Source organism: Dermacentor albipictus, chromosome 3 (assembly GCF_038994185.2).
Source record: "Dermacentor albipictus isolate Rhodes 1998 colony chromosome 3, USDA_Dalb.pri_finalv2, whole genome shotgun sequence".
Taxonomy (NCBI): Eukaryota; Metazoa; Arthropoda; class Arachnida; order Ixodida; family Ixodidae; genus Dermacentor; species Dermacentor albipictus.
Window position 1 is genome coordinate 71877933 of NC_091823.1, and position 19028 is coordinate 71896960.

Here is a 19028-nt window from a genome sequence, read left to right on the forward strand (position 1 = left end):
ATAAGTGTTGTTCCCAGTAAAAAGGCTGAAATGAAGCAAATTACATTTATTCGCATCATATACATTTACACAATGTTTAAATTTCCACCATATAACATAAACGTTATGAGTAAACTTAGTTCCACAGTCACATGAGCATCAAACAGTGATATGTGTGACTTATTCACAGTTATACAAATTAGACAAATTATTTAGACCCAGGCTTCCTCGCTAAAATCATGAAGAATTGAGTCTTCACTTCAAGGCTTGTTTTCTCTGGATCTTCTCCAACTTTGCCAACATCTTCCATCAGTCTGTTATCAAGAAAAAGAAAATTGTTTTAAAGCTCATTACTTGTGCACAACTTAAGGCACACACAACAATGCCTGCCAATGACAATATGTGAAAATCTTCTCTCAAAGGTGCTATTATAGATATGCATATTTTTTAAAGGAAGCTTGTGGTAGCCTGGAATAAATCTGCAAGCAACACAATGAGAATATCAGAGTAGGCCCAAGGAAATGAGATAATAATAATAAAAAAAGTTGTACTAAAAAAACAAGGTTGTACTAGAACATAGCCAGATTCAACTACCATAAATGTAAGCACACAATTGTTCTTTTTTATATGTGTTACCTGCTTAATATGTACCATACACTGCGTGCTAAACAGTGAGAAATTTTCATATTCAGAAACTAATCATATTCCAAAACATTGCTATGTAGCATTCTGTTAGTTTTCCAACAAACATTTCTTGAAAGCTAATTTTATCTTGTAGACGGATTCACTTGCACGTCAAGCTAGAGCTTTACAATGCCAGAGGGCACATCTGACAACAGCAGTGCTGACGACATCTTGCACTAATGTTACGCTATAACGTACTAGAAATGTTCTTGAAGTGGTTGAAAAACAGTGGCTGAAAAACAGTGGTTGAGCAACACTGCAGCCAATGTCTTGACAAGAAGTTTGTCTCCATCACGAGATGGTCATTTGAGTGATCGCTGGATGTTTGTGCACAGGCGTGAGTACAAGCGGGTGCAAGAGAGAAAATCTGGGGGCTTTTGCTCCTTGAATATTTGTCCTTGCCTAGGTACTATGGCGGATAACTTCTTGTATCTCCATCAGGGCAGCAACCATTGTTCCTCACTTTAAGTCTCCATATTTTGGGAGCTTCTGTCTTGTTTAGAAATGTTCCCGTATTGCAAACCTCTTTGAAAAATATTGCGTACAAAAGTAACTTAAAGAAGTACTGCCACAAAATTCTTTTGGCTATGTTTTATGCACTTAACCAGTAGCTATTGATCCAGTAATCATGCTAGAGAAACTTATTTGCTTCAGCGTGTAACGATTGTTCAATTATATGCTTGTATACCACGACCAGTTGCGGGTTCAATTTCAAAGAGCACATTGTGCCCTGTGACCTAAGAAACATCCTTGTAAACAGCGACGATCAAGTGAGCGTGCAGACCTGTGAGGCACACTAGCACACTGTCTACCATGCCATCTGTGCTCCTGTTTTGTCTACTAGTTTGGTGGGAAACGTGTGAATTGCTATATCATCCTAATGCTTTGTTGCGCAGGTAGGTCTCGGCATTGGAGAGTTTTAGCCTCGATTTAGCCTGTTCACAAACTCCATACTGTTTGCGGTTTGCTGGGTAACCAGAGAGGTCTACTGCAGGAACAACACCGGTAATGACATCTGGTGACACAGTAGCTAACCAGAGAGCACACAAAACTAATACTGCAACTTGCATTATTCTACTAAACTGTTGGTGTAAAGTGTTGGTAGCGACATAATCATTAAGGTGCCGTACTTTCATGATAATTCCCTTAAACAATAACACTGACACCACAAAAAGAGAGAAAGAGAGATTGATTGGTTGAAACTTTTACTAGAAGGGATGGCCCGTGGCCTAAGATAGAGAGAGATCAGAGTGCATTGTAGGTGGGCAAATTGTCACAAGGTGTCACCACCAGCTTTGCTACGGCCGGCCATGGCACCAGTAACATGGTAATCCATAAACGGTAAGAAGTTTGCACGTACACTTTGTGTGCCTTCAGTTCAAGACACCTAATGCAAACAGTGCTGAAACATCTTCCAAATGACAAGACAAGCCAATGATGCCGCAAGTCACCAAAATCAATTGCCGAAACTCGTGATGTAATATTGTTTATAAATAGGACCTATGCTGATGGCTACATTGATAGGTGCTGCACTTCCTGATTCGTTGCTTGCACGAAGTTCAAAATTAAATGAAAATTAGTTCTAAATAGCATTTGCTATTGATACTGTTGATACTTTACAGTGGGTACGTTTTAGCTCGCAGCAATGTAATCTAACAGTTATTTCGAGTTAGAATTTTTGTGTCAGTACCCTTTTAAGTAATGATAACTCCAGTTTGGACATGTTTATGTCGAAATATATGGTGAATGCATTTGGTTGTGGCAACAAAAGTCAGTGGCAATATTGTGGCAAATGCGAGAGAAATGCGTTAGGCATCATGTTGCACCTCTTTGAGGTCCCACTACCTTGATTTACACCATGCCTACCACATTGCAAAGTGTTGTTCAGGAGCTCACTCAACATCTCACATATGTCGTAGCCTCTTTGAGAAGTGAAGGGCAACTGAATATAGTCGAAGCAGACCATATATATATATATATGGTCTATTGACCAGCATATATTTTTTAATTAATGCTAACTTTTAATTAAACATTTAATGCATGTGTATTAAAAGTTCTGTGCACTTTGTTTGCACACTCTGTTACAAGTTGCCACAATGAGCATGGTTCTCCTGTCTATGTCGTACACTTGCTCTGCTAAAACTTCTCAATGACTGGCACTTTGTGACTTGAAGACAAAGGTTTGCAATGCTCACATAGATGTCAACTTTCGATACAGCTCTTCTGCTTCTGAAGGCTGCTGCTTGAGGAAAAGTTGGTATGCTGACCATGTCTTCGTGAAGTTCACATAGTCAGCAACAGTCCTCATCTTACGGTCCTCAATGCACTCTATCCTGGAAAGGGTATAACAAAGCATGCCCAACGTAAGTTCGTCCAGGATAGTGTAATGAGTCTATTCCAATTATTTTTGTTTTCACAACTTATCAGTGGTCGGAGCAACACTCCGCCAACGTTATCACCAAGATCGGCCAATTGTGAGTGGTGAATGATAATAAGAAAAGAGAGCCGAGTAAAAGGAATCCAGACATTATGCTGGCCCATATTTCATACAACTACAGATAGGTTCTGGCTAAAGCTCGTGGTGGTTCACAGATGAGCCATCTAAAACCAAGAAAATCTGTTAGTTTTTTTCGTTACTGTGCATATAAAAATCGACCAATTTGATTGACACTTTTTGTGTGCATTGTTGAACATTTTCTTTGGAATTCTGCTAGCAACATCATGTAGCGTCTGAAATGATGACTGAACTATTTGTCCAATTTGAAAATTGTTGGCAGATTGGGGAGTCTCAAAAAATAAAACTTTGACTGGGTGTATCGTTGAAACTAGCCTGCAGTGCTCCGAGCACTTCTTCAATAAATAGACACAAAATTTGCACTTTGGTTGACTCGACAGCACAATTTTCAAATGTCAGCAACAGTGACAACACAGCAGCTTCTCTCCGGGAGTAGATATTCTGATCTGATATATAAGCTGTTTTAACGATGTGTCAAACAATTAAGAAAAAAACTAGCCTCAATGCAATGCACCAACTAGCCCAACAACATGCTTTACTAGAATACCTTTCACAAACAATGGTAGACGCTCGTGAGTGCATGTTATTTTGATAATTGTGTTCGACTAATATCAAGTGCAACTTTCTCCACTGTAGGCTGAATTTATCCATCAGCACTCCGACAGCGTAAGCGCAAATTATTATCAGCTATACTTCTGGTCATGTGAGATATTCACTTATAAAAGAGTGCACAGTCGATTTCAGACTGACCTTCAACTGAAGCTTGACTAGCTGTCTAATCTCTTACATCTTGAACACCGCCTGTGCAAGTGCATTTATTCATTACTGAACAATATTGTGCACTACTCCACATTACTGTACAGCACTGTACAGGAAATGAACAAAGCATATGGATGTTCCAGCACCAGTTGAACGCACGCTAGACCACCTTGCTTGCATGGAAAAGGTGATCGAACGCAATAACCACATAGGAGGAAGCTTCTGCATGCTCTGTGACCTAACAACCATTCCTTTGCGAGCCTAAAAATGCAGTAAAAAAACTAACCAGGTGCCTACTGCAATGAATAAAAACAAATGCTCCTTGTACAATAGGAACTTACCCATTTTCGCATTTGTGAAGCTACTGCTTTCCAGCATAGCATGGGCATCACTATGGCTGGTATTGATGCCAACAAATCTTCATAATTTTTTTTGCATCACCTAACTTACAAAAGTAGGGAACTAGGAACCAGCTGCATATTTTGTATATTTCAGATTTTTTTTTTTTGCTCTCAGCACTTATACTAAAAATAGCTAATTGTAACTTTTATTCGTGTTTCTTCAGGTGCTTCTTTGAAGTTTCATAAGAGAATTCCCAAAAATTGTTGGAGCAATTATTAATGCTGTACATCTATTTAAAACACAAGTGATCAGGCTATACCTTTATGTGTTGCAGTATACGTTGCAAGAACTACATTAACTAAAGTGTTATAACATAAAAGCAATGAAAATGAGCACACTTCTAGCGGTAAGGAAAGAGTTTGCAAAGTATTGCCTTCAAAGACAGAGTTCTAAATGGATATATGGCAAAGACAAGCATTAAAATCTTTCTATGCAAGAATATTGATGGTTTGGACTCCATCTCAACGTCCCAGTGCCAGAATAAGAACTTACTGAAAGAGCACACTGGAAGTGAAGGCCGACGTGCCCAATAATATGACAGTAAAGATGTTACTGAACTACGTAGCATATTCTGACAATTTGGGGCCTTGCTCTGCAGCAAAGGTCGAAAGTAGTGCTCGGTTTAGTTGGGTATTTTTAAATACAACGTAGTTCTTTTTTTTTTTTAAAGCAAGGGGCTCCTTCAGCAATTGTTTGCCAACTCATGCCAGACACTGCCACAGCAAGTGGCACCACATGGGGCTGCTTCACAGATACCAAGGTGGCACTACCAGCCCTCTGTGCCTTAACTGCATAGCACATTGCATTAGTGGCCTACTTACTACCTTAAAAAAATGAAATTTAGTAATATAGTGTGAATGTCATTTCTGCATGCATTAAAATTTGTGCAGTTTGTGCACATGATGCTTGTTTCAGTTTACTCCTGCAAGAAAAGTTGTAGCATTAGTGGTTTTTCCTGGTTTGACAATGTATGAATGTAAGGCCCTAGTGCATATTGTGTGCTCAGCTGCTAAAACTTTTTACTTCAAACATGTGAATCCAGAGCCACTCTGGAGCATATATTATGGGAATGCCGAGGGCTAGATAGCAATAAAGAAAACGTGGCCTCTAGCAGCAGCCTTCGCACGCGCTGGGAAGCCGCGCTGCTCAGCCCCGCCCTCGAAGATCAATTATGGGCCGTCCAGCGGGCCGCGGATGCCGCCAGGACCCAAGAACTCCTGGCCGTCACCTAGGCGGGGCCTTTGGCCCTCCTCACCAACTCGCAGGGCACACAATAAAGTTCTTTCCTCCTCCTCCTCAAACGCTATTGTTCATAATTCTTATTTTCTGAAGCACATGTAATCTAGTTAAAGCACCTAATGAATCCAATTTACTTTAGATATTCACAGCAATAGTAAGGATATGGTAATTGGACTGACAGTACATTCCAGTATGAAATTAATTGAATGGGACTTGCATGATTTAGTTATATAATTATATACCATCTATGCCATAAACATTAAAACAGTGACAACAGACAGAAACAAGCAAGAACTAAAGTAGGAGCAGCCTGATAATTTAAAGAAGTCACACTCACCTGTCTTGTACACCACTAAAGTGAGCGCATTGTTAATCATCTGTTGGGATTTAGTACCCAATGCCTGTAGCCTATAACTTATACACAACACTAAGTGTACTTCATTAAAACTGAAAGCTGGGGACGTATTTTGCAAGAGTCCACCTAGTGGACATGTCCATTTCATCTGCTGCTGAACTGCTGATTGGCTGTGGCGCCTCGCTGCTGTGGACGCACAGCCCAGCCCAGCCCAGCCAATCAGAACTTCAACAGCAGACGAAATGGACATGTCCACTATGTGGAATCTTACAGAAAACCTCCCCTGGATGAGTTGGTGTGGTTCCATATTAACAAAAAACCAACACGAAAAAAATGTAGATGAGCAAAGATGCGACAAACACTGGTGTTGACTCGCAACTAATATTTTATTTCCAACGAAACAGAGAAGTAGAAAACCACAAACAAAGGAGAACAGAAACCCTCTCATGTGTGCACGGAAACGAAAGTAGCAAACAAGTGACAACCTCGTGGCTGGTTATTCAAGAGCTGGTTTGCAGACACTCCCATAGGTATGACACTTATGCTTGTGACAGAGGTATCGAAAGTTGACTGATATAGTATCTGTCACCTCCCAAAAGCATGAGAAAGGCTTCCATTATTTCTCTTGTTTTTTTTAACACTATGCTGGTGCAAAATCTATGTTCTATCAAAAACAGGTTTACAACAACTTGTGTGGCAGTGAACTGCCAAATGTGAACCAGTGCCAGTCTTTACATTGAGCGCATGGTCCTGGATCCTGATATATAAACATAAACTAGTTTTCCCTATGTAAGCTTTTCCACAAGAGCACTATTATTTTATTTATTTATGCAGCAGACCACGTTTGCTGGGAGTATTCCCCTAGGGCCGTGAAGCCTTTACTTAAATTTTCCTCTGATTACTCGAAACTAGTTAAAAGTGGCATTAATGCTTCTTGCATACACTCTTCATTGTTTAAATCGTGCCACCACTGGGTGCAATGTAGTTTTGAGAGGCAAGTACCCAGACTAAAAGAAGCAGAGTATCCCACTGGTGTTATCATAAGAGCTTGTGGAAAAGTGGCAAAATCAGGTAAAGGCAATCCGAGGAGAGCAACAGTTGATGGTGATCCTGAGAGGAGAAAGAATGTAATATCGTTTCCTTATTTGCATAGGCTAGCACACGAGTTAAAAAATGTGGCAAGCAGGTATAAGATTGATGTTTTTAGTGTTGGCCACTAGCTTGGTCAGATTTGTCCAGCCATCCACAAAAAGATGAATGAAGTGATGCATGACAAACGTGCAGGATGCGCTATCAAACAAATGAAGTACATGGATTGTAAAATTAAAGTTGTCTCTACAATACCGTGCTCTTGTGGAAAAGGTTACATAGGACAAACTAGTCGATGTTTAAATATCAGGATCCAGGAGCACGCACTCAACATAAAGAATGGCACTGGTTCACATTTGGCGGTTCACTGCAACAAAAGTTGTTGTAAACCCGTTTTTGATAGAACTTAGATTCTGCACCGGCAGAGTGATCAAAAAACAAGATAAATATTGGATGCCTCATACATGCTTTTGGAAGGTGACAGCTACTATATCAGTCAACTTTTGATACCTTTGTCACAGGCAGAAGTGTCATAACTATGGGAGCGTCTGGGAACCAGCTCTTGATTAACCAGCCATGGGATTGCCACTTGCTTGCTACTTTCGTTTCTGTACCCACATGAGAGGGTTTCTATTGTCCTTTGTTTGTGATTTTCTACTTATTCTGTTTCGTTGGAAATAAAATGTTAGTTGTGAGTCAGCACCCGTGTTTGTCGTATCTTTGCTCGTCTATGTCTTCTTCGCACTGGTTTTTTGTTAAGACGGAACTAAGTGTAACTTATTGTTCCACATCCCAGATTTTATCACTTTCAACTTATAGGCCATTTTACCGAACATGATCCTCAAAAGCAGGCTGGATGTCTCGATACAAGTTGTTGACAACATCTAAAGCCGATGGCCAGTATTCCTTTGGTATACCCTTGATGATTTCCTGTAAATAGCCACAGTGAAATGAGTGTCAGATTTTGACTACAGCCTGTTTTTGAGCACATGCGCACTGAGAAACCTGAGCTTGACACTACACAATGACAGGAAATCTTAAGCATGGCTCTTAATTTGTATGAAAGCAGCACATGTTCAAAATAGGCAGAGGTCAAGTTAATCATGAGAGAGTAAACACTGCAAGGTGTTTCACACACTAGCACCAACCAGACTTTGCTAAACTTATGCCCGTTAGGAAAGATGAAGAAGCGAAGAAATACTAGTCATGGTATCTACAAGTATCAGATTAGCGGTAGCTGGAGAAAGCCTAAGCATGTTTTTTTTTTTTGCAGTTAACAAGTTCGACACTCATATGTTTCTCTGCATGTACATTATTGATTTACTGCATCACTGTCAAGAGCAATTAAACTGCTATCATACAACGCATTTATTCGCCCAGTTCTCGAGTGTGGTAACACAATTTGGTTTCCTTTTACACAACAGCTTATTAACAAACTCGAAGGAGTGCAGCGAAAGGCAATTAGATTCATCTTTAACAAATACAAGAATAGTGATTAACCTACCCAACTGCTAAAACAAGCCTGTATTCCTACTCTGCGAAACCGCGCCAAACTAGCAAGACTAAAATTATTGTTCCAATTAATACACAATGCATTACGAATAAATACTTTGTTGTATATATCCCTAGCTGACACCAGACCTTCCCGCCATAAGCATTCACTAACACTTAAAGAATATGCATTTCACACTGACTGTTTTATATACGGTATTCGTTCTTTCCTCTTGCAATGAGAGAATGGAATAGCCTAGACCCATGCATAACGACTAACACATTGTTGCCGAAATTTGTAACTCTTGTAGAAGAACTGTTGCGCAATAATTAGATTATGCTAGCCGGAAATAACACACCAGTCACGTCGTTGTATAAAATAATATCTGAGTAAGCATTGTATTTGCCTATGCAATTTCACCCCTTTTTGCCAAATGCACTGTATCATACATGTTTTATTTCCTGCCATATGTGTATATCTGCTTCGTATCGATTACAAATATCATTGTTTAAATTATGCAAACCTGTTTTTATCTCTATTTGTGAGTTTATAATATATGCCCAACCTGTAAAAATCCCACTGGGATTGACAGTATCTGAAATAATAAAAAAAAAATTCTAGTTTGGGAAACCGACGGTGAATAGCACAACATGGAGCATTTCTTGCAACTGTGAATTAAGGGGAGCACATGGTATATAGCATACGAATGGTCTGTAGTGATCGCTGAGCAAAATGGTGTACAGAAGTTGCCACCACTTGTGCTTTTGTGTCTGTTGGTTATGTTTATTTCTTTTGAGATGGTGTCTTCATGAGGCATGTCCCCTTCGGTCTGCATTTGCATACTTCGAACGTCAACTAAAGACCAATGAAAATGTTTTTTATGACCTTTCAGCAAGGGACATAGACAATGATGACAACTACAACCACAAGTAGAGAAAAGGCTGCTCGTTGTTGTCAGCACACATGACTGTGCAAATGAAAAGTACTGCCAGATTGTAAGAGTGCGGAAGCATATTCAAAACATTGTTTCACTATGGCATCTTAATCATGGATATGTTTGCACTGTGTTGAATACATTTCCTTTCTATATAACAACGCTCACTACACAGAAGTAAACAGTGTTACCTACTAGTACTAGCACTGCACACTTCTATGCAGTCATTCACCAACTGGTTCAAGTATCTGCCATACTAAACAATGTCTCAAGCTTTTCAATGAAAAGAACGACCAGGAGTTTCTGCCTTATTATTATTATATAGTTTGTAGCCTGTCGGCTCTAATGCAGTGAAAACATGTCCAGAATGTACACATAATGTTATTGTGAAAGAAAGCATCAAGAATTGCATCTATGTAGGATTAAACAAATATTTAAAACTCCTGAATAGTAAGTTAATATCCTGCTATATGACTCAGCCTCCCAATAGCCAATGTTTTTAAACTGATGCTGAATAGCTGCTGTTAGAAAATTCAGATATCTTGCATTTTAAATGATTATTGAATGATCTGCACTAATATTTGGGGATGACTGACAGATGAACCTTAGACAAATATGAATTAATTCATTGCCAGTTCAGCAAGGCAAAAGTACAAGGTCAGCAAGAGTTATTACAAAACTATGCGAAAAGCTTGCATCGTGTTTGAAAAAAAAAATATTCAGAAACTAATAACTATTTGATCTGTATTCAATCTGGTTTCAAAGATCAATTTACAAGTCCTTATGCTCTGTAGATTTGAAATTTTCCCACCTGGAATGTCTGCCCCCTATGGCATAAATATTTAGAAAAAAGGAAAGAAAACAACACCATTCTCGCCAACAATTTTCATAATTATGTATGAACAGAAGATTAAGCCTTTGCAAACTGTGCGTTGGCAAACACCCAATGAAAAAATCCACAAGGAAATAATCTTTGAGGGTTTGCTTACATTGTCTATTATACTATCCATCCTCTCCTGGTTCTTGCTAACAGGCTTCGGAATCAGGTAGCTGCAGAGTGCCAGCACCCCATGTGGCACCAGAATTCTTATTACTTCCTTGTAGAATGCATCCAAGTTGAAATAGTGAACAGCCTGCATTACCATCGCCAACTGCACAGATTGATCTTTTTCAGCGATCGTCTCGGCTGGTGACACACTGCGGAAATGCATGACAAAAAGAAAACAAAACAAGGACAATTTATTTCATGTTGCAAAAAAATTCACATTCATAAATGTTTGTTTATTTTTTATTTGTTGATCCATTGCTGAGACTTTTGCCAGGAATTATGATAGACTGCAGGTGAATGTGTCAAAGTTACATAATCATATTGAAAAGTACCAACTGCTTATTTCATATCAATTAGGCTTCACTAAAAGAAAATTAGCTGAACTGGCACTTTTTGCACAGAAATAATTTATACTGAAACTGTTTGAAAAAAAGTCAATGGCACTTGCTGTATTCGTAGATTTTTCAAAGGCTTTCAAATTGGTGCATCATGGCATTTTGCTGGAAAAGTTACATCAATACGAGATTCGCAGAAAGGCTTTACAATTAATGTGGTCATACCTATCATAGATAAAACAAGTGATTCAGCTAACTACATAATGCCTCTTCTTCAGTTAAATATATCCAAATTGGTGTACCACAAGGTAGCATACTGGGACCTCTCGTCTTTCATAAGCACCTTAATAGTATTTTAAATATAAACCCTGAAGTAAGATTTATTATTTATACAGATGATACTACAATCTTCTTCTCAGGAAAAAATATTTCGGAAATAAAGTCCACATGTAACAAAACCTTGACATTTCTAGGAAAATGAGCAACATCAAACTCCATGTGTATAAATGAACAGAAAACTAACGCAGTCACTTTTCGCAACCCCGCCCACCCCTCCCCTAAAAGAAAAAAAATAAATATGTCACATCAACCCATAGTTTGGAACTCCTGTAATATAGATATTGTAGAGTTTCAAATGTCTTGGCATAGTTATAGTCTCATTAATTTCAATTTGTTTTCTTGTTCGTGCAAAGAGCTTCATACTATGTATTTGAGTAACGTGGCTTAAGTTTACTTACGTGTACATATTGCTGTTTCGTGTATACTTTAGTGACTCCTTGGTATACTTATGTATTTCTTTTTTAATTGCGCATGTTCCAGTGCTGCCTCCCTGCTGAACATTAGGTTTGTAGACTCATCAAGCTGCCCTGGTGTAGCTTTTTTTCTGCGAACCCTCCATCTGTATTGTAAGATGGGAAAATAAAATTGAAATCGTTCTTTTTTTTGTCATACGTCTTGGCACGATCACATAAACAATCTAAATGCAAGTTAGCTCCAATCATAGGCATAGTAGGCTGAGTAAAACATCAACTACCATCACAAACTAAATTGCTTCTTTATAACTCGCCTTTTTATTCTCACCTCAACTACTGACAACTGGTATATGGGAACCTCAGCTCCCTCTAGCTAGCAACACAGTCATCGCTTACAGAAAAAATACATATGTCAGGTTTATAATGCACTATACTGATCCCACACGGCTCAACTTTTTCTCATTGCCAGAGTAATCAGTAAACACAGCTTATATAAATACAGACTGAGCGTGAAGTTGTGAAGTTCAAAACAGAGATAAGACAAAACCTCAATAGTTTACAAATTCTTGCAAATTTGCAAAATAAGTTACCAAGAGATATGCAGAAAGCTGGTTAGTTCACACTCCTCGTGTTAAAGCTGGACAACAGCATTTATCTTATGCGTTACCCTGTCTTTTGAAATTTGATGGCTTCGATTTATCTTCTTGTTCTTATCGGAACCTCCACATTATGTACAGTGCTTAATTTTGCATACTTCCTTTTACTGTGATTTCATACTATTCCGTGGTTTGTATTTTCAGTAGAATTTGTCTTTGTTCGAGACTCGATCATTATCCTATTTGTTACAGTTTGCTTATAGTGCCAATTATGTGTATACATTTATGTGTTCCGGTGCTGCTTCTGCCAAAATAAACAAATCAGGGGGCTGTTCAAGCTGCCTGTGAGCAGCTTTTTTTCCTCTGCCCTCTTATTTAATATGTATGATGGCAAATAAACTTTATTATTACTATATTACAAGGTACTGTAATTTCCTCTAAAGGGAAATGAAGGCAGTAGATTGATGCTTTGTACGTTTTCTAGTCAGTACTCATAATTACTACAGAGTAAGTAATGTTGATTTAGCCCACAATCATCCACATCACATCTTTTGATAAATATAACTGACTGACCAGCTCAAAGCAAATGAACAATTTAGTCATTGGCTTCAAGCACTACGACAAAGGAAGAAAAGATTATTTTGCCATCGCTAATGAAATGGAGCAGGTCGAACATCCCTTCAAATATGGTAGTACATTCACTAAAGTGGTCGTGTGTTGCAATACTCGCTGTGCTGAATTGAAGCCGAGCCACATTGATTATGCATGGTTCAGTTCAGTACGAACAGTGTAATACCACACGTTTGTCCGTTGCTGCCACTGGACAGAGCTGGCAAAAATAAGTCGTGTACACAAATTTGTATACCGTGGCTGAAGGGGATTAGGCACACAAACATTCTTGCACTCTGCCACCACAGGGAATCCAACCCACAACCTTGCAATCAGCAGTACTGTGCCATAGCCACTGGCAGTCATGCTTTACCGGACGATGGGTATATGTATGTATACTGTTGACCCATTGGCTAAATTTTCAAATGATCGCTCACGCTGATACTGCAATCTGTGGATGGCAGCTGGTTAAACCAGCTGAAGTAGATGACAAAAAAAAATTCATGATAGTATGTGTAAGCGTGACTGAATGAGTATGTAGAAAGACACATAGAGACAGTGCTGTCTCTGTGTGTCAGTTTCCTTCTATGTCATTGTTCAGCGGTGCTTACACATTCGATCATGAATTTTAACCAACTAGCTTGCCAATGTGCTTTAGCTGAAAAAAAAAAGAAAAAGGAGAAGAATAAAAAAGAAATAAGCTTTTAATGCAGGTGCACATCCTGTCAGCTATTTCCACATCACAAAGCTGTTGAGCACTGTCATAGTGTCCTTGTCACACTGCACATCGGAGTATTAGGAGATCTACCCGGCTTATTCGTAACAAATGAACTCATTATATTGGCTGAAATGACAAGCACCACAATAAGCTGGTGTAATGCGATTTCTTAGCGAAATGCGCGGTGCTACTTATGTTGCCGAAACATTTGTATAATGTAGATTCATGGGCATCTCAACTGGAGTAGAATCTAGCAAAACAAAGGAGAGAAGCAAACACAAATTCAATGTTTATTGAAGAAACAGTTGCTAAAAAAAAAAAAAGATGTGTGCATGCATGAACATGCCTCAACTAGAGGCATAAGTAATATCACAATTTGAAATCACATTGTTTTATCGTGAGACCGCACCAATGTCTATAGATGCTGATTTCTTATCCATCAGAAAGAGAGACAAGGAACCTACACACTCAGTACCATATGTTATGATGTGTGCTTCTATAATTACTGATTTAGTCCTGCTTTTATCGATCTACAACGGATATACAACCGAAATGTGGTTGGCAGCCATAATCATGAGCACAAGCATTATACACCTGAATGTGAGAGCCATTATGGGTCACATAGAAATTCTACCCATGAAGAAAAGCATGAATTACTCATTTCATTATCAAAATGCAAAGAATGACAACAAACCACGAAAATTGCAGACATGGCTAAAATGAGCTCTAATCTACTAATAATTAGTGCAATTGGTTACCCTGACCTGCAGACAGTGATCAGTTAAAAAGCTATTTGCACAGTCGTGCATGGTGAAAAACTATTTTGCAGTCCAATCCTATGCAATTTTGTATGATTATGTCCTGCATAACTGTGCGGGAATTAAGTGAGAGGCATCAGTGCCCTAAGCATGCTATGAAATACAAAACTGTCATTCTTGCTTTTTGTTCCTTCATGCCTTTATCAAAATAGTTCTTCAATACTTATAAGCAGCTTAAGATGCAAAAATTTAGCTAAAACTTTCAATGGCAACATGTGTTCAGAATTTATTCTCTTCCCATGTTCTTGCGTGATCTTAAAGGCAGTGCACTGGGCTGGCACTGAAGGTGGTGAGACTGCTGCCTTACTCAATCGGTTGTCTTAGAGCGCTCTATCTATATTCTATGAAAGTCATCATTGCAATGACAGCTTTGAAGCTGTATAGCTAGAACAACAGGGTATATATTAGCTTCGATTTGGCTTCATTGTTGCCAGTGGACTTCCGTAGTGCTTCTGAAGTGCCCTCGAATAGGGCCAGTTGAATGTATCATGCGCTACTTAGGGACATGAGTAAATGGTTCAAATAAATCATATGTCCAGCCCTTATGTGCTAACTGCAGTAAAAATATTTCACAAGGCTGACTGTTTGTTTGTGTGGTACATTTTGCATATCACATTCGAACATTGAAGTGAGGAGTAACCATTAATTGAAAGCTAAAGCAGTGCACCCCTCATAAGCATGCGCACCCCTGCACGTGCCCCCCCCTCCATATATATATATATATATATATATATATATATATATATATATATATATATATATATATATATATATATATATATATATATATATATATATATATATACACACACACTGCCAGCTCAAATGGTAATCACATAAACACATGACTGTAAACACATGGCTGAGTTAAGGTTGTCTCACCTGAAGGAAACATTTTTGAATTTATGAAGTGCTTTTGCTTCAGTGATTTGTGCTTCAGATATGTCATAGCCATGAACTTCTTTGAAGTATGAGGCCAGTGCTGTTGTACTTGTGCCAGGGCCGCAGCCAACATCTACTGCAAGGTTCAGGTCCGATATCTGCACAGGAGAGTTATAAAAGCCGATGACCATAACAAATAAAGTTAATATTAATGTTCACTTATTAATTGCGTAGAGCTTATGTTGACCGCCATACATTTACTTCCAAAGGCAGTTTTTTGAAGCGACGTTCACTCAGAAGTACAAAGTGAAGTTCTACGGTGTAAGAATACCTATTCTTACACGGTGTGAAGGCCAGACATTATCTACGCGTGACAATCTGCAAGGCTAATGACATGTATCACGGATAATAACTGTTAAGCGCAGTGCAGAGAAATTAGATACTGTTTTTGTTTTCAAGTACTATAGTAATAACACCAAGGTAGGACAGCTTCAATGTATTTGTTCGTCCTAGGTACAGTGTACTAGAATATCCTAGGAACGCACGGCTGTGCGGCTTAGATACAACAAAGTCAGTATGAAGAATCGCGCAACACGATTGAAGCCACACCTATTGGCCCAACACGTGATCGCACGTCAAAGTGCGCGGTTGATTTTTGTGTTCCCGCTCCGCAGGCCGAGCCAAGGCAAAGCAGCCGAACAAGCGCGCCTCGAATAAAGAACTTCTGGCATAGCTACTGGGAAACAAACGTCTCAGAAAATCTCGATTCTTTCTCCGTGATCTAAACGCAAGAGATCACGTGTTGGACCACTACTGAGCAAAGGGCTGGCTTCGCGGAGCGTTAGCTTGACAAAGCTGGCTGCGTGACGTAATGCTCTCTCCCATGGAGGAAGAAAACTTCCTCCATGCTCTCTGCTGACTTTTTGCTACCCCCATGGGTACAATCAGTTGTAGCGTTGAGCACAACGGCATACCGCAGGAGAGGGGCCAAACGCAAATGATGAAAGCTAACTGCGTTGACTACTATGACATAAGTAAGCTGTCGTCGATTCACGGAGGATTCACTTCCGCCTACCTTCTCTTTCACGAACTTCATTATCTGATCAATGAGAGCTTGTGGAGCAGTGGGGCGAAACTTGGCGTATATGTCGGCATGGCTTCTGGTTATGCCAACATAAAAATCACTCATGCTGAATGAAAGTAAACAGCGAGAGCCTTGGAGGCGTACAGCTTACGACGTTGTAAAAAGTCGTTTGTAGGTGTTCTCCGATAACGCCGACAACGCTCATTTATGCTATGCGTTGGCTATGCACCAATAGACGTGTGAATAGGAACGAGAGGTATGTCGACGTCTACATGCAAAGCAGCGCTAGCAGCGCCAAGAGCAAAACAGACGGAAACCAATAGTTTCGGTTCCTCAGGCCGCGACTACCGCTAAGCTTTCACGATATAATGCGCATAGAGTTGCGCGTCTGTTTTCAATGGGCACGATCAGCCTTTAATATGTCAATGCATCACCTCAGCCACTATTCCTCAATCACTGAACTTACTTTGTGAAAGTAGTCTCCATGACAATTTAGACATTTGTCCCACTGACTAACGATCGCGTCCCGTGATTCCCGTCTCATAAAACTCTTTGGGTTGCTGTTTCAAAAAGTCGGTGACTGACTCTTTCACGTCATCGTCAGACACGAATATGGTTCCCTTGAGCTGTTTTCTTCAATTGCCCCTAAATGAGGAAGTCACAAGGCGACGTGTCTGGGCTGTGTGGCAGATGTTGCAGCGTTTCCCACTTGAACTTTCCTAGTTTTGTGTTAACTACATCAGCGACGTGGGGACGGGCATTGTCGAGGAGCAAGGTGATCCCATTCGTCAATTTTTCAAGTCGTTCGTTCTTGATTGCGACATGCAGCCGATCCGGCGTTTCACAATATTAGAAACGATTGACAGTCTCTCCAGGTTTAGCAAATTCGATCAGTAATGGCCCCTGACGATCGAAAAAAAAAAGTCAACAACGCGTTTCCGGCGGAAATGACCGCCTTTGTTTTCTTTGGGGTGGTGAATTCGAATGTTTCCACTGTAAGCGTTGCCGTCGTGTTTGCAGGCTCGTAGTAGTGGCACCATGATTCGTCCCCGGTATAAACTGCAGGCAAGAAGTCATCACAAGCTTAATTGTGATACCGGATTAGATGAGCCAAGGCAGCCCCGAACCTCTCCGTCTTCTGGCGGTGGTTAAAAATCTTGGGTATCCATTGCGCACACAAGAACCGCCGATAACCGATATGTTCATTAATTGTGGCATGAACCGAACCGTGGCTGATGTTCGCACGCTGTGCCAGTTCACCGATTCTTATCCTCCGTTCTTGTCTAATCAGCTCATCAAGCTTTGCAATTGTGTTGGGGTGATTGCACGGCGGCTTTAATTGGCCCGGTCTTGGATCGTATTTGCAACTTTCACGTCCTTCTTTGAACCGTTTGCTCCAATGCTTCACAGTGGCCAATGAAATGCAATGTTCAACGTGCACGGCAGCCATACGGCGACTAATTTCGTTTTGGGAAACACCTTCAGCTGTCAAAGCCCTCACGACACCACGCTGTTCAACTTTTGGGGCGTCCATTATGTCACGCAACTATGTTCAACCCAGTGTATGAGAGCATTAAAGAAGATTTATCCTCACACCTAGGTGTCACTTTTGTAAATCAGAGATGCCTGCATGCTACTCTTATGTCTCGCACATAATAATGGTTCGCACAACCGAACCATTATTGCGCGGTATGGGTTGGCTTACATTCATTTGACTTGCCCTCGTACATTAGAAATGCGAAGACAGAATGAAATATACAAATGCGAAGATGCAGCTTGATAAATGGCAAAAAGGTGTCACTCGAAACAAAGTTCACTGCACACATACACAAAACCTCGCAACAATTAAGATATTTAAATAGGCGTATAAGTCTACAACAAATCTACCTAAGAAAAAGTCACTGCATATAATGCGTCAAACAAGGCAAATAAAGATGTTGCGCGATCACAGATCACGGAATCGTAAGCCCCGCCCCCTTTTCTCCACTATCGCGCGCGACGGAAGGCGGCGCGCTTCCTCCCCGCTTTTCTCCCTTGCGCACACAAGTCTGAGCCACCATCATCGGCTCACCCATGCCACCCAAAAACGCATGCGCTCTGGCTGGCTCTGAGAGCCCGCGGGTAGCGAGAACAAGAAAATTGAAGAGGCTCAATGTGTCCTCGTGAATAAAAGTCAAAGTACAAAAAAATAAAATAAATAAATAACGTAGTTACCTTTGCTGGCTTTAGTGTCTTGACATGGATGCTTTGGCGTAGGCGAAAACAATGTTGACATTCTTTTCTGTGACATGACGGCACAAATGAACTACCACAGCGCTTCGTCTCATCCATGGAGGAAGGAAAACTAGTTTTTCATGAGCGCTGTTATCAAAAGATGCCTGAGAGTAAGAGAATGCATGCTTCCCTCGCCATCTTTATCCTAGGCGCAAGCGAGTAGCGGCGCGCGCCGGTGGTGGCAGCGCCGTGATAGCAGAGCGCAGCCGCTCCCTGGCCGTTCATAGCGGCTTCAACTTTTTTTACCAAGGCTGTACGTTCCAGGCTTCAGAGAGCGGCTACACTGACTTCAAACTACCTTCAAGGATGGGGACTAGAGCTCTCATCTGACTAGGGCTCGTTGGACTAGGGCTCGTTGGTTGCCTTCACGAGCAATGAGATGGGCCCATACGTCCTTTAAATCAATGGACAGACTGTTAGTTATAAGAAGACCCATCGCTTTCTGGGAGTCATAATAGATCGCG

The 19028-nt window shown here is 40.3% G+C and overlaps 1 protein-coding gene across 2 annotated transcripts; it reads right to left on the reverse strand.

Annotated features, from left to right (window-relative positions):
• Window positions 1-31: 31 nt before the first annotated feature.
• On the reverse strand, window positions 32-16556 carry LOC135900661 (putative methyltransferase DDB_G0268948). 2 transcript variants are annotated; one of them, XM_065430184.1, is made up of 6 exons: window positions 16442-16556; window positions 15207-15364; window positions 10438-10645; window positions 7852-7952; window positions 2859-2996; window positions 32-293 (listed from the first exon to the last, which is right to left on the reverse strand). In XM_065430184.1, exons 1-6 carry the CDS (start codon window positions 16493-16495, stop codon window positions 188-190), a joined length of 765 nt encoding a protein of 254 aa, XP_065286256.1. In that variant the 5' UTR covers window positions 16496-16556; the 3' UTR covers window positions 32-187. The 2 variants fall into 2 exon arrangements, with proteins under 2 accessions (XP_065286256.1, XP_065286255.1); XM_065430183.2 differs by having other exon boundaries at window positions 16282-16538.
• Between the last annotated feature and the right edge of the window lie 2472 nt (window positions 16557-19028).

What these genes read in the sequence shown, in the direction of transcription:
- LOC135900661 (XM_065430183.2), bottom strand. Translation starts at nt 16,395, where the DNA reads ATGAGTGATTTTTATGTTGGCATAACCAGAAGCCATGCCGACATATAC. An exon ending in TTCAAAAATGTTTCCTTCAG is followed by an intron (nt 10,646 to 15,206) that starts GTGAGACAACCT and finishes GCATTTCCGCAG; the next exon opens with TGTGTCACCAGCCGAGACGA. An exon ending in TATCGAAAGTTGACATCTAT is followed by an intron (nt 294 to 2,858) that starts GTGAGCATTGCA and finishes TCTTGATAACAG; the next exon opens with ACTGATGGAAGATGTTGGCA.